Below are 14,744 nucleotides of genomic sequence, written 5' to 3'. Positions count from 1 at the left end.
CTCCTTGCTTGATATTGAAAATGCAAGCCTGGAACTTATTTATTCCTGTAATCTTAAACCACAGTTTTTAGCAGTTCTGAAGGCTTTTCAAATCAAGTGTATTCCCAGTGAAGAGAAACCCTTTGTTTAGGGAGTGTATTATGGATAACTAAAAAGTTAAACAGATGTAACAAACTGTGAAAAGGTCCCTGTATTTGGTTGTGGGGTTTTTTGAGTGATAGGAACACAGATTTAGTTAGCTTTATTTTCAATAGCTATATAACATTTGATTTATTTTAAAGTTATCTTTAAAATCTCTTCTTGTGCTTTTTGAAGGAATGCCAAGATTAAAACTAACTTAAATTAGGAGCCAGAAGAAATTAAAGAAGGGGGAGTCTTATCACACTGCAAATTCCCTTGAGGCACTTTCCAGTGCAAGTTATTTTATTTAAGTAAAGTTTACAATACTATTATCAAATGAACATAAAACATTTTTCTCCTCACTGTCTTACATGCTGCAGTTAGAAGTGGAAACAACAATCACTGCAATAATTTTGTAGGAACTTAGTACATATGTAGCTTTGGAATCTGTTTAAAGGTAAAAGCTGACCCTTTGTTTTCCTAATGAGGACAATCAATCATAACCAGTTGCAGTATTTGTAACACTGTAGCTATTTCCTGTCAGGATATGGAAACAGAGAATACTACAAAATAGCTTCCCTATTCTGCTTACCAAGCAAAAATAACACATGCCTGGATTCATACTGATAAGGCTTAACTCCCAGCACTCCTTGTGGGCTAGGGGATTGTAGGCATTGGCAAAGTGGAAGAACAAGTCTCCAGTGCAAAACTGGTTATGCAGCCTCATAGAATGTTTCCCTGGAAGAGTCAGGCTCTGTATCTACCACTGTAGATTAACTGCTTCTTAAAACTAGGTGGACTCTGGCTCTTTATTTCCAACATCCAGGGCAATATTTGTTCTTGACTGTGTGTGAGAGAGCTTTTAAGAAGTTTGACAGCTCCCAGGCATGTAAAAAGTGCTTTTAGTTGCTCCCATTTTCAATAGGCCAGAAACTTGATTTTGCATCACTATTCCTGCAGTGATGGTTGGCTGAGAGCTGATTTGAAGTACTTTGAAATAATGAACTGGCCTAAAAGTACTATTTGAATGTTGACTCCTCCTCTGGAGTTCAGAGACTGTGGTGACTGATTACTTGGCAGCTTCTCCACGGCTTCAGAAAGAAATGGAAGGAAGTGTAGAACTTCTTCCTTGAATCTAGGTACACAGTTGTTGCAATACATGTGATAAAATTATAGAGCTGGAGAAGTGTATTTTTGGAGATATTGCTTGCATGGAAGGAAGTAAATTGTGGTTTTTTAACACTTTTTACAGTTTAATTGTCACACCTGAGGTTTGTTGCTGTCTGTGTTAATGCTATACGGAGTCATAATTCCAATAATAGAAATATGGGACTAAATTCATTTTTCCCTGTATATTTTTACCATTGTTAGATAAGTATTGGATTGACTTCTAATTTTTGACATCAGAAAATAAAGGAAAGGATCAAGACAACTGTTTAAGCTGCTAAGACATAAAGCAATTAGGTAAAATGAATACAACCCATCTGTGTTGTAATAGTAATAGTTGATGTGATGGACAATAAGGATAATATTGCTTGGCACAAAGCAAATAGCAAAGATGGTAAGGATCAAAAGACTGACTTTAACATACCAGAACCATTCATGAGTCTTGAGTGTTCGTATAATTGAGACATAGCAGAAAACGATAGTTGCAAGAGGTAATAAAAACCCAAATACAGCTAAAGAAACATAGTAGTAGAACTGGAAGGAAGATATCATTTCACAGGCATTGTGCACGTCATGGCAGGTATAAATGCCTAGTTGCTCCACATAATAGCTTTGCTGCATGATGCAAAGTGGGAGCATGTACAAGAAGATGATGGTCCACACGGCAGCGCAAGCTGCAATGGCGTAGGCGCGCTTGGGGAGGCTCTTGTAGGTGAAGGGGTGAACGATGGCCATGTAGCGGCTGACGCTGATGCATGTGAGCAGCAGGATGGAGCAGTACATGTTGCCATAAAACACCGCCGTGGTAGTTCGGCACATCATTTCCCCAAATACCCAGTTGTTCCCGTTGGTGTGGTACGCTATTTTGAAGGGCAGCATGATGCAAAAGAGCAAATCTGAAACAGCCAAGTTTGTGTAGAGGATGGCGGTGCACACGGAGCGCATCCTGAACAGTAGCATCCACAAAGTGATGGCATTAGATGGCACACCCAATAAAACAGCACTGAGGTAGATGGCAGGTATTAGCTTGGTGCTCAGAGAACTGTTCAAGTATTCCAGTGTGGTGTTGTTCACTTCTGTTAAAGTGGAGTCGTTGGACTTTTTTGAAGTGCATTTTTTTTCTCTGATATGAATGGTTGTTGTCTCCCCTTCTATAGCATAAGGAGGGATGTAATCATAGTCTCTTGCTGAAATTCCACGAAAAGTCTTGATAAGAGACACAGTTTTAATTGCAGAGCCATTCTGTGAAAATTCAGAACCTTAAAAACACCAAAAAGGTGTTAAAAACTACAAACTACTACATCAGCAATATAACTTACCTTCAGGTACAGAGAGAGAAAGGTCAACATCTCCATGTGAAAAGCAGGGTTTTTTAAAAAATTTTGTGACATTCTCCTTTGCTTTGGGTGTTCATATCAAATGTACTGAGAACAGTCTTCACTTATCATTTCACACCCAATCTTGAAAATATATTGTTAATTTAGTGCTAAGCTGATCTTCCTGCTTTTTTGCATGTTTTCAGTAATCTTTGATGAAAAAAATCTTCTGTAATGTTTATGACCTATGAAGGGCTTTTCATCCACAGCAGTAATGTTGGTAATTCATCATATAAGCAGCAGCCTTGGTTTAGGTTTGATCAGAATTTCCAAAGCAAACAGTATTATCATCCTTGTCACTTCGTATATGAAATGCATGACTGCAAAAGATGCAAAATGCACTGTCTTGTCTAACACAGGCTGAAACTTTCAAATTAAAAAACTGAAATATCCTCAATTTTTTTGGTCTCACATATCAAATTAATGTTATTCTTCAGCTTCTGACTAAAGCAAACCAAATATTTTCAGCTTCTTGTGCCTGAGCGAGGGTAGCTAGTTTTGAGAACTGACAGCGTATGCTTGGGCTGGTACTAGGTGTAATTTACTGGTAAGTGAATAAAACTTTTCAAGAAGTAGGAAAATTTTCAGTGAGTAAATATTGTTAGCATGTGGAAAAAACCAGTAATACCACTTTTATTAATGCCTGTTCTTCAGTCGTTAGTAGAGGACTTTGTAGAGATATTGTCATTTCCACATGAAGCACAAATGTGCCCAAAATGCTTTCTTAAACCCATGTGTTTTAAAATAATTTAGCAGAGTAAACAGCTGTGTAAGTAAAATTGTTTTCAGCTGTGTTTAGTGCAAAAAGACTTTGTAAAGCTTGAAGCGTGCGTCATAAAACTGGAATTCAGAAGCAAATTGAAATTTGGATGAAAACTTGTGTACTTTTTTTTTTACCTTTCCATATTTGAATAAAATATGTAAATAATAATTTCAATAAAATATGGAAAACTGTTTTATCAATGCTTACTGGCAGATTTATGGTAGAATATTTTGAAATCATAATTAGTAGACTCCATTCCTTTTAATATTACTTTTGACAGTTAATCCAGAAAATTAGTTTTTAACAGCTCTTTATGTCATATATGTGCATACATGGGCATGTATAAATACAGTATATGTATACATATATGATTTGAAAACAACTTTAATTCTAGAGAGAAAAAGGAGACATGATTTAATAATTTCCTTTAGTTATTTTTTCACAATAGTTATCTAAGCATTTGTTATCTATACCATCTGTGAAGCTGTAAAACAAAACACTACAGATTTAGAATTATTGTATCACTACGGAAATATTAAATAAAAGATGTGCTTTTAGTAAGTGCAGTGATTTTATTTATTCCCTTAGATAAAATTATTTCTAGAAAATGACTGAAGGGAGGTAAAATGTCTCTGAAATGAAAGAATAAAAGTCTGTTTTAAGTGAGACTTCTGATAGTTTTCTATAATGTTACATGTGCAACCCACTTCGGGTTTGCAGCTTCCTAAGAGATAACATTATCAAAAACCCCATGTTATTGACTACAATATGGGATATATACAGAAAGGAGGACTCACCTGTTGTGTAAAGACTGTAAGTAAGAGAGAGCAATCCAGTGAAAAACAGAATCTTCATTGTAGTGTGTGAAATCCAGCAAGTCAAACAATGGCACTGCTCTAGTTCATCTTGAGAGGCGTTTTGTGGGGAATTTTTTTCCACTCTGTAATTGACTAAAGAATGATTGATCTGTCCTGCAGAAGCGTCCTGTAAGCATGAGGTTTATGGTAAGGAGCTAATTTGTTCTTTGTCTACTACAGCAAGAGGGTGTGACGTATCCAAATATGCACACATGACTCAGTTTCAGCCTCTGCCCAACACAGAGATAAAATTGCTTTACAGCAGCAATTTAACTCCTAATTTACCACGACCCTGAAGCTTCTGTGCAGGGTTCTACTGAAACTTGTACATACAGATATTTGGGGTAGAAAGGTGTTTTCTGGAAAAATCAAAGGTGTGTTTAGTAAATTCTTAAGGGTCTCATCTAGAGAACAAAATGCCACATGGCTGGACTCTGTACCCTTCCTCGGGGAGAAGACAGACTCAGAGATGTGTGATGATCTCAGTTTAGGAAAGGCAAAGGTGGAAAGAAGCCACACATGTGAACGTACCTTAAAAAAACTGTTCTGCTTTGCCTGTTGCCTCCCTACCCACTGTTGTCTATTTCCTTCCTTCGATCCAGCTACTGGCTCCACTCCGACAGTTCCCACCCCTCCACAGCCTCCAGCCTCTAAAACCTTTCCCCTATTTTCGTCTGCTGTTTTGCTCATCCTTTCCTTTTCCTCTGCCTGTTTTTGGTTTGCTCAGTTTTCGGTTTTAGTGTTTTGTAGTTTTTGTTGGTTTTTTGTTGGTTTTTTTTTCCTCCCTCCTTCGAATGGCAAACAACACAATGGCTTGTTTCAGCAGGCAAAATTAGCCCAAGTCTTGGTCTGGCTTCCAACCTAGTTGTGAGGCTCAGCATAAACTGTACTTGGCTGCAGAACAGTATTTGCATCTGTTCTTGTATTTAATGTGTAAGTGCTTGTTAGTAGATAAGGAATTCTTTTCAGTTTCTCAATCCTTTTCTCAAAATTGTCAGCTGTAGTTTGGGAATTTATTATATACTCTCTTGATAACTCTAACTCTCAGTAGAAAAATGTGGAGTCCACTGTCCTGTGATTGTCTTGGTACTATTTGATCTCATTTATGTATTCTGCTACCGTGTTTATATATAAGATACAAAATGAAGAGCACATCTCTAGGGGTTTTTACCCTGTTTTTCCTTTGTAATTTCTGTGGATATCAGATTTATTGGATCTTTGGCCTGGAGATAAAAAACTAGAGGTAAAACTAGAGGTATTCATTGCAAAGCTGGTTCTTTTTCCACAGTGTTTTAGTTTGGCTGGGATTTTTTCCTGAAATATTTGTGGGTATATCCTAGATCTTTTTGAACTGACACATTAATTTCTCTCATCGTTAGTCTATTATAGACCTAGCACTTCTTTTTCCTCTATTTACTTTAGCTCTGAAACCCTATTTTTTCTGCTGAAGTGTTGGTTCAACTGTGAACCTGGACAGGAGGGTTTGTTAGTGGGGATGTAGAGCCCAGTTTCCTGTGCTTTCTGTTATAACTTGGTTTTAATATCATGCACTGTTAGCCTGTAAGAAGAGTAATACCTGCTCTACTGCTTTGGAAATGTGTGCTGTTTGAGCTAAGTCTTCATTGCGAAACCTAAGTTGTCTTTCTATGTCAGCTTTCACTGTTATTTTCTAATGTAATGTGTACTCAGGTATACACAAGGATCCTTTCCAAATAAGGGATTTTGAAAGAAAGCCAACTTCCTGCAGTCTTCTGCTTTGTTCTCTCCATGCTGCTATCACATTGCTGCCTGAGAATGTATGGGTTTATGTGATATTCAGACTACTTTGCCTACTTATCATGGAAATTAAAATGTTTCTAGCTTTGGTCAGAATTTTTATTCATTTTTAACAGGATAAATTCTATGTCAGCAGAGTCACTACAGAACATTCTTCAGAGGAGCTTTAAGGTTTTGCAGACAAAAACTGAGATTTAAATAAATTCTTCTATTCTTCTGTATATCAAAACTTCAGAGCTTTGTATTTGAACGGAAGCTTATTCAAGTCAGTAAATAGAATAGCAATGTGTTTCATTGGTGATTTTAAGCTGTCAATTTCTTTTTCGTGTTCAGGGCTTTGCAAGTGGAGATTGTACGCTGGAGCTGTATCAATATGTTCAGACAAGTCTTCTTATAGTTCAGTTTTTTCAAGGCCTTTTTCTATCCTTTTTTCCAGGAATCCCAAGATGAATCAGCACTTCTGTGGCTGGATGAAATACAAAGAGGAATCAGTGATGGCAATAACAATATAAAAGAAGCAGCAATCAGTAAGCATTCACCTGCATCTACACTGCTCTTGTTTTTCTTAGTCTTGAGAGACTGACATTGGTAATTTACTTTTTCCACTTCAGGGAAGGCTGAAAGGCCTTTAAATACATGAAAAGAGATGAATGCATATTCTTTGTTTCACTGAAATTGGGATGATTTAGAACTACAGGGGTGGTGTTAGTTTTATCTAAAGTAGTAAACTTTAAGGCTTGGATAACAATGCAGTGGATTGGTTATATAGGCTAACATCATGACCAAGATTTCTAGTGTCAGTGTATCTTCACATAGCTCCTGAAACATCTGAATGAGAATGCATATGCTGTTCAGGAGCTTATTTTTCTTATGACTAAATTCTTGATGTGTATTTTAAAAGCAAATATTTGTTTACAACTTTGCTTATTCATATTCACTTATATGAAGTGCTAACAAAAATTAGGAACATATTAACTTTTGTGTAAAAAGAGCACTTATTTGTTTGGGATGAAGTATATGCTCTTCTAATCTGTAAGGAAGAGGAAAAATGCTGAGGCTTACCCTGTCAGAGTATTGTGTACTGAATCCACTCAGCACCTTCTGTCAAAGTTTATGTGGAATATATTAATTTTTTAAAAATATTTATACGATATAATAAACTTTGGCAAGTAATGCAGATGCAAAGCTGGGTATATGGGGCATACTGGAGAGCACGGTGGGCTGCCTGCCTGTTCCTGCCTAGGGCCAGCCCAGACCAGCGAGGCACTGGGTATTGGTTAGCCTTCTGCTTGACTTGGCTTTGGGTGAGTCAGTGTCGCCTTGTTTTGCACCTTAGGAGCTTGTGAATACAACTGCTGAAGTCAGTGCATTCCTGCAGCACTTTGCTCAGCCATCCTTAGTGCAGAGTGGCAGCCTGTGTACTCATAGGCATGTCAGTAGTTAGTGCTTGGGAAGCTGTGGGTGGAAAAAAAGAAACACAGCTTAGCTATTATAAATAGCTAATGCTGCTATTTAAATTGATACTAAATAGAGCATTGCATTTTGCATTACTATTACTTTAGAACTGATTTAAACAATTAATACAGTCTTCATGTTATAAGTCAGTTACACTGAAAATAGTTGAAGTATTTTTGTAGGTCACACATCCATAGTTGAAAGCACCTGACTTTAGTTTCCTGAGACAGAAAACACACACATTCTCAGACGCACACACACATGTTGTCTCAACCAAGCTCTTGTACTGAGGAGTACTGATACCTTCTTTTGTGGACAAACCCAGCTTTTATCAGTGCCCCCTAAGAGCCATGAGGAAACACCTGAACACATGGAAGGGAAGGAAATGCATAGCTTATAAACAGATGTGAGTTAAACCTAAAGAGTGACTTGAAAACATCCTCATTTGTGTTCACTGCTGTAAAAGTATTAAGAACATATAACATAAACAGCCTGCAGAAATTAGCACAGCATAATTCCTATACCAATACCAGACAATGTTGCTAATGATAATTCACTGGTCCATCCTCTACTTAGTTGTTGTAATAAAATCTTTCAATATAATCTGTGTTGGTAGTACTCGCACAATTTTTCACAATCAAGGATGCTCAAATGGAACTGTTTTAACATGTCACATGTAGGAAAAAAACCTACTAATCTCCTGTACTCCATCCTGTGGGTTGAAAGAAAGCACTGTCAGCACAGCACATTCTTCAGAAAAGCTCTAAGGTTTAGCAGCTAAAAACCGAGATTTAAAATTTCCCCATGGCACAGAACCTGATACTTCCTGTAACACAAACACGTCCTGTATCAGGAAGTTTGCATATTGTGTTGACATAATCTAAACTGAAAGTTCAGCTTGATTACAATTTGGAAATGAACTTTTACTTGATCTATTACAGAGATACTATTGTTGAAAGGTAAACAGCTTCAAACCTTTTGCAAGGCAGTCAAAAAATTATTTTTCAGTCAAAAAACTGTTCTTGAGATTGCTGCAGTAGTGGCAATAAAATAAGCAGTAAAATAAGAGAAAGTACTGGCAGCTGTGCTGAAACAATTTTGATCACTTCCAAACTAATTTTTATGCCTTATAAAAATACTACAGTATTAATTTTTAAAAATACTTTTACAGTTTTTCCTGCCAGTAAAGGACTATATCTTTTATCTTTATTTAGGAAGAAGCATTCAGTAAATGCTGCTGCATTTCCTAATTCTTTGCAGTGCTTGCTGTATGATTTGCACCACCTTCCTTCACTTCTTCAATCAGTTCAACCATTGTACTCCTTATCTAAGTGGAGGACAAAACGGAATTGACCCAGTATCAGAAATAGACTTGAATACCAACTTCAATCCTGCACAGGAAGAGTCTGTCTGTCATGTGAGAGTCCAAGTTATAGGAAAAAACTGATCTTTGGCCTTGTTGAGAGTTCAGGCTTATCACACCAGACAACTGTAGCTTTGTATATCACAGCTGTTTGAAGGGAGAATGGGTGTAGAAAAGAGCCCTTCACAGAGTTGGCCTGGTACTGGTATCTTAACTGCTATAGAAGCAGTCTGAAGCTGACAGTTCTTCTGCAGCTGAGGTTGGCTAATCCCTATTTGTCTTATAAATTTTCAGGGTCTACATGGCCCTGCTCTAGAGCAAGAGCCACAGTATTAATTGCTACCACTTAGTTTTCTGCTGAAATGAGTTTTTTCCCTATCTTCTTAGTTTTCCCTGCTTTCTCGCTGCTGCCCAGATGCCTGGGCATCACAATGCTGCGGTGGTGGCAGAAGGACACCTCCAGTCTTACAGGGAGCATATGCATGCTTGGCAGCATCCGTTTCAAAGCACAGAAAAATAGCAGGATGCTATCTGATAGAAATCCAGATGATGGTGGTGTGGTGTTGTGCCTCCGCTTCGTTTCTCAGCTGGCTGACAGTGTATTTTTAGATTAATGAGTTAATGTCTAGCCAAAGCTATCCATTCCACCTTAGTCTGACTACCAATAAAGACAAATTGTTTCTCTTACTGAAATACCATTCCGCTTGGTCAGTGTTGTGGGGTGACTACCACATGTAGGCTTTTGACACTAAGCACCTTCTGGGTCAGCTCTGTGTAGTGCTCTGGATAGACACAAGATAAGGAAAAGTGTTTGGGGCTGCAGCATGAAGTGCAGCTGTGGAGTGCAAAGGTAACCAGATTCACTTAAGCCAATATCTAATGTGTATGCTCTAGACATATGTCTATTCGCTTGTTCCCCTCAGCATGGATCTTGAATTTAGCTGTGAATGAACACCTTTAAAGGCTAAAGCAGCCTAAACATCTAGTATGTAAGGCACTTTGAAGTCACATGTGCTCCCACATGCTGTCAGGTTTACTGAAATTAGTTTCTTCAGTGATGGTGGGACCTGCACTAAGCAAGAGATGCTTAGGAAGTCTTGAATTAGAATATGGGCAATGTTTTTTAACCTCAAATTTTACATACACTTCACCTCTCAGGGTGCTTTTATGTGCCCTGGAAGCAAAAGCTGCATTTCTGGCAAATGCAAGGGCATGAATTTCCTTCAAACAAGCTCCCGAAAGTGAGTTCAAGAAAGGGTTACTTCAGGATGCTGACTAGGTTGCTGCAAGAATTTGTTCAAGGCAATCAGTTTTAATTCCCATTTTTTTTACAGTAAAAGTGAATGTTAAGGTTTACAGCTTATAACCAAATTGCTTTGTGTACCTCTAGAAGGCTCTCAAGTGATCAGCAGATGATGGCCTGTTTGTTAGGACAGGCTGAACATGGGGGTATACTTGCCATCCTCAACCCCTCCCCTACTTGTAATCTGGTGTGTCACTTTTCGGGGAGCAGCTCTGCCCTCTACATTGCTCTCAGTTGCGCTATGGCTGCTTCCCAGTCTGGATGGAGCTCACACTTTCTACCGAACATGCTTGATGGTCTCTGAAATACTTGTCCTTACAAGCACAAAGGAGGCTGCAAATGGGTAAAGCACTGAATTGCTGTGTATATCATGCTGTCCGTGTGTGCCAGCCTTAGAAGTCCATTTTCAAAGTTGCTGGAGGCTAGAGTGATGGGTACATAAAGTATAAGACACTTAATTTTCTACGTCATTATATTACGCTAGTGGCTGCCGGAATATCAATGATTAACAAGAGCTTGGAGAAGGGTGATTCACAGCCAATCTTGATGATACTTCAGTCCAAGTTTGGATTACGAATCACTCCTGAGTGTGCTGATGTCTACTTCAGGAACCTCTCTGAAGCCAAGAACCTGAAAAATACACAAGGTAAAAACCTTCCTGAATAGGACAGTTCCACATCTCCATATCATCTGAGACAACTAGAAGCTAGAACAGAAAACTTACCTAAAAGCACTATAAATTGAGGAAGATAGATGCTGAGTTTTAACAAATGCTATACTTTTCCAAGCACTTTTTACATGATGTTGAAATGTTGCACACATCCTTCAAATCATAGTACATGCTGAGAAACAACTCTAGTGATTTCCAGAGTCTAGTTAAGACTTTCTAGAATCTCAACACAGCCTTTGAATTTAGGGCAGCTTCTTTGCAACTGTCAATAGACTAGTCCATCTTCTCAGAAAACCATATTACTCTCTAATAGCATTTTATTTTTCCTATTAGCAGATACAGAGATGTACAATTCAGCCTTATAGGTTACTGGCAAAGATCAAGCCAGGCTCTAACATTGTCCACAGCCCATTTATAGTCTCTGTGCATTGCTAGAGCAGCAGTCATCAGTAAAAGCTGGGGCTAGAATCTGTGCTTAGGAAGATGATGGAATGTTTTGTCACATTAGAGCTGCAAAAGCTGGTCATAGCTAACAGCAGCCAAGGTTAGCTAACAGTTAAAATAAATACTGTCAATACAATACATTTTCTTACAGTAGATGGGCACGTTTCATTTCACAACATGAGTTTTCTGAGGGCATTTTGCACAACTGACCTTACCAGCTTTATCTTGGGGCCTTTTGTCGATGTGGAAATGAGGCTTTTCCTGCCTGCTGCCTGTCAGGATAAAGCTTTGTTTACCAAAGCACTAAAAAAGAAAATTATGTGGATATAGGAAATGTCCTGTGTGAGGTAAGTGTCAATAAGTCCAGCATTTGGAAAGAAGACAAGAGCAACCTTTTTTTGTAATGAGTTTGAGTTCCACTTACATGAGTGATAATGGAAGACATAGCATACACAGTTTAAGGAGTGTTAACCTGGCACATGGGTGTTTGAAGAGGCTGGCAGTGGATCTGTACTAACCTTATAACCATTTCACTAAATTTATAGTTGTTTCATTCTAGAGGAATCACCCTAATTCATGTAACAGAGTATTTCGAAAATTTTTACTACAATCTGGGCCAAGATATATAGTGATTCTGCATGTAAAATGGCTTCATAGCAAATGCAGGGAGGGGAAATGGGTAGGGAAAGCTGTAATTTATCAGTGAAACATGGCACAAATGTGTACTAATGGTGTGTACTGCTTTTAGGTTCTAATGAAAGTCCATGGATTAAACTTGTAATGAAGAGAATGTATGATTACTACTACAATGTGGAAACTGAGGAAGGTACCTGTGATGCCCCTGAAGGAGTTGTACCAAAAACTTCATGGTTAACTGGTGAAGAAATCCAGGTAGGTGGCCAAAACATTTGCTTTTATTGCAAATGCAACATAAACATTTGAGGGAAAGAGCGTGAGACATGGCAATATTGGGAGGCTGTGGTGGGTGAAACTGAAGATCACTTTATCAGTATCTGCTTCTGGCAAGTGCAGCAACTTAAGTCTAAACAGTGATAGCACAGCCTCCTGTCCACTATCTGGCAATGATTTAGGGACTTCCTAACTGGAAGTTACAGCATTCATTCCTTTTAATGGCCACCAGCAGACAGTAATGGAGGGAAGTCTAATTTCTTCCATATCCTTTTATGTCGTTTGGACTTGGCACTGGCCTTTGCATTGGCCTGTGACAAGGAATTTTATGATTTATTTGGTTGCAGGTGGAACCATCATGTTCTATTTAAATCTAATCCTCTGACGGCATTTTTGTATCTCCAAATTCAGTAGGATGAGCATGCTACTTAAACTCCCTTACTGTAAAGATTTTGTGTTAGTGTGAAATATAACTAACAACAAAGTAGACTACACAAGCTTCTGAGCAATTAGTTCTTTTATTCTGATGCAGCTCACGTAAGTTACAGGCGTACTCCCCTATATAAACAAGTCGAGTCACAGTGTATGTCCTTCTGAAATTCTGAATGCAGCAGTACTTGAATGCGCTTCTCAACAGAGAACTCACAGATTGAGTTAGTATTTCCAGATGTATGGCTTATACAAAACACTTCTGAGTATTGGGAAAGCAGAACTTCCTTAAAATACGACAAATAGTCTTTTAAAATAGCATATTCATTTGAATAACTGAAGCTCAAAAGAAGTTCAGTTACCCTTCATATACAGTTCAGTGGTAGCAAAATAGCTCTTTCTTCTTACTGATTAAAATCTAGGGGTAAATCATAGAGTGAACATAAGCTGTAGAGATGGAAAGAACAGAGATCAAATTCCAGGATGGTTTTGCCTTTGGGGGTTTCTTTTTGCTTTTAAATGATCTTTTTCCGTGATCTCTTAACAGAACATTGTTGGGCAAGTTACAGCAGATTACAATCGAGAGCAGCTGTGGCTTGCTAATGAAAATCTGATTGTTCGGCTGCAAGCCCAAGCAAGAGGATTCTTAGTCAGAAGAAACTATCAGGAAAGAAAAGCATATCTTCAAAACCAGGAACCCTCTGCCATCAAAATACAGGTATTGTTCTAGAATAAGAAGATATTCTGCATGTAAGAGGTAATGTGGCTGATTACCACTGACAAAATTCTCAAATAGATTTGTCTTCCTGTTTTCATTAGCAGCAGTTTAACTTCTACATCTGTAAACATATGTGCTTTCATATAACAAAGATACAGATTTAAAAGAATGGATCATATCCACCTCCAGTGTGAGTTACTTAGGAGAAGCTCAGAAATACACAACCCTGGCTTTGTTCTGGCGTGCTCAGATTTTTTTGTGGTACACCTAACTATTGCACAGTATGAGACCAGAAGATATTTGTTAAGCATCGAAGCAAAAATTCCTTGGCAAAGCATGACTTAAGAAATACATTCCTTTCTGGACTATCCCCAGTTGAAAGTGGTTTGTCTCTACTCCATGAAGTCATAGCTGGGTAGGGAGTGGCAGCTGCCCCAGTGTTATCTGACAGTATTCTTGGATGTTTCGACTTCGCTGAACTCCAAAAGGAGTATAAAGGAAGCTTTCTACAAGGTGTAAACATTGACAGATGGATGTGCACTGGTTTTAAAGGGTGAAATAGTCAGCTCCTATTAGGAGCAATTCATTCCAGTCTTGGGAAAAAAAAAAATCAAACACACCATCACCACCAGCACCCACTCCCCGATAAAAAAAAAAAAAAAAGAAAAAGGAGGGGGAAATGTACATCTGATTTTTTTAATCTACAGTAAATTTAATTATTCCTTATGAGAAATGCCTTTACCACTAGTTGTTGTTATTGGGATTGACTTTTCATTTTCTGACATCAGTTTCTGCCTGATGCCTCTTGTCCTACAACTCAGCACCACCAAAAAGAGCCTGGCTTCATCTTCTTGGCAACCTCCCTTCAAATACTTGTATACACTGGTGAGGTCTACCCTCAGTTGTCTCTTCTTGAGGCTGAGCAGGCCCAGCTCCCTTAGCCCTTCCTTGTAAGAATGATGCTTCCATCCCCTCATCATCTTTGTAGCCCTCCACTGGACCTGCTCCAGGAGCTCCATGTGTTTCTTGTCCTGAAGAGCCTAGAACTGGACACAAGACTTCAAATGTGGCCTCACTAAGGCCAAGTAGGGGGCAGGATCATCCCTCTTGATCTGCTGGCAATGTTCTTCCTAATGCTCCTCAGAGATACCAAGTGCATTCTGGGCCACAGGGCCTCACTGCTGGCTCACGGACACCTTGTTGTCCACCAGGACATCTTGCTGCCCATGTTGAATTTCAGAAAGTTCCTCTCTGCCCATCTCTCCAACCTGTCGAGGTCCTTCTGAAGGGCAACACAGCCCTCTGGTGTCAGTCACTCCTTCCAGCTTTGCGTCATCAGTGAACTTGCTGAGGAGGCATCTGTCCCTTCATCCAAGTCATGGGTAAACAAGTTA

At 38.7% G+C, this 14,744-nt stretch overlaps 2 protein-coding genes across 12 annotated transcripts in view; one reads left to right on the top strand and one right to left on the bottom strand.

Moving 5' to 3' along the window:
• IQGAP2 (IQ motif containing GTPase activating protein 2) overlaps nucleotides 1-14,744 on the top strand; it is a 127,720-nt gene that overhangs the window by 91,401 nt on the left and 21,575 nt on the right. For all 11 annotated transcript variants that reach the window (XM_027882856.1, XM_027882821.1, XM_027882816.1 and 8 more), the window contains 4 exons: nucleotides 6,496-6,586; nucleotides 10,665-10,826; nucleotides 12,043-12,185; nucleotides 13,180-13,350. In XM_027882856.1, the coding sequence (XP_027738657.1) occupies nucleotides 6,496-6,586; nucleotides 10,665-10,826; nucleotides 12,043-12,185; nucleotides 13,180-13,350 (567 nt within the window). The remainder of the gene's footprint in view (nucleotides 1-6,495; nucleotides 6,587-10,664; nucleotides 10,827-12,042; nucleotides 12,186-13,179; nucleotides 13,351-14,744) is intronic.
• F2RL2 (coagulation factor II thrombin receptor like 2) lies at nucleotides 338-4,734 on the bottom strand. Its single transcript, XM_027882899.1, has 2 exons — nucleotides 4,224-4,734; nucleotides 338-2,546 (listed from the first exon to the last, which is right to left on the bottom strand). Exons 1-2 carry the CDS (start codon nucleotides 4,279-4,281, stop codon nucleotides 1,459-1,461), a joined length of 1,146 nt encoding a protein of 381 aa, XP_027738700.1. The 5' UTR covers nucleotides 4,282-4,734; the 3' UTR covers nucleotides 338-1,458.

The sequence above is a fragment of the Empidonax traillii genome, unplaced genomic scaffold (genome assembly GCF_003031625.1).
Source record: "Empidonax traillii isolate 1590-97213 ecotype Southwest subspecies unplaced genomic scaffold, ASM303162v1 scaffold8:size5222938, whole genome shotgun sequence".
Taxonomy (NCBI): domain Eukaryota; kingdom Metazoa; phylum Chordata; class Aves; order Passeriformes; family Tyrannidae; genus Empidonax; species Empidonax traillii.
The sequence above is the reverse complement of the archived record's forward strand: the minus strand, read 5'-3'. Positions and strand labels throughout refer to the sequence as shown.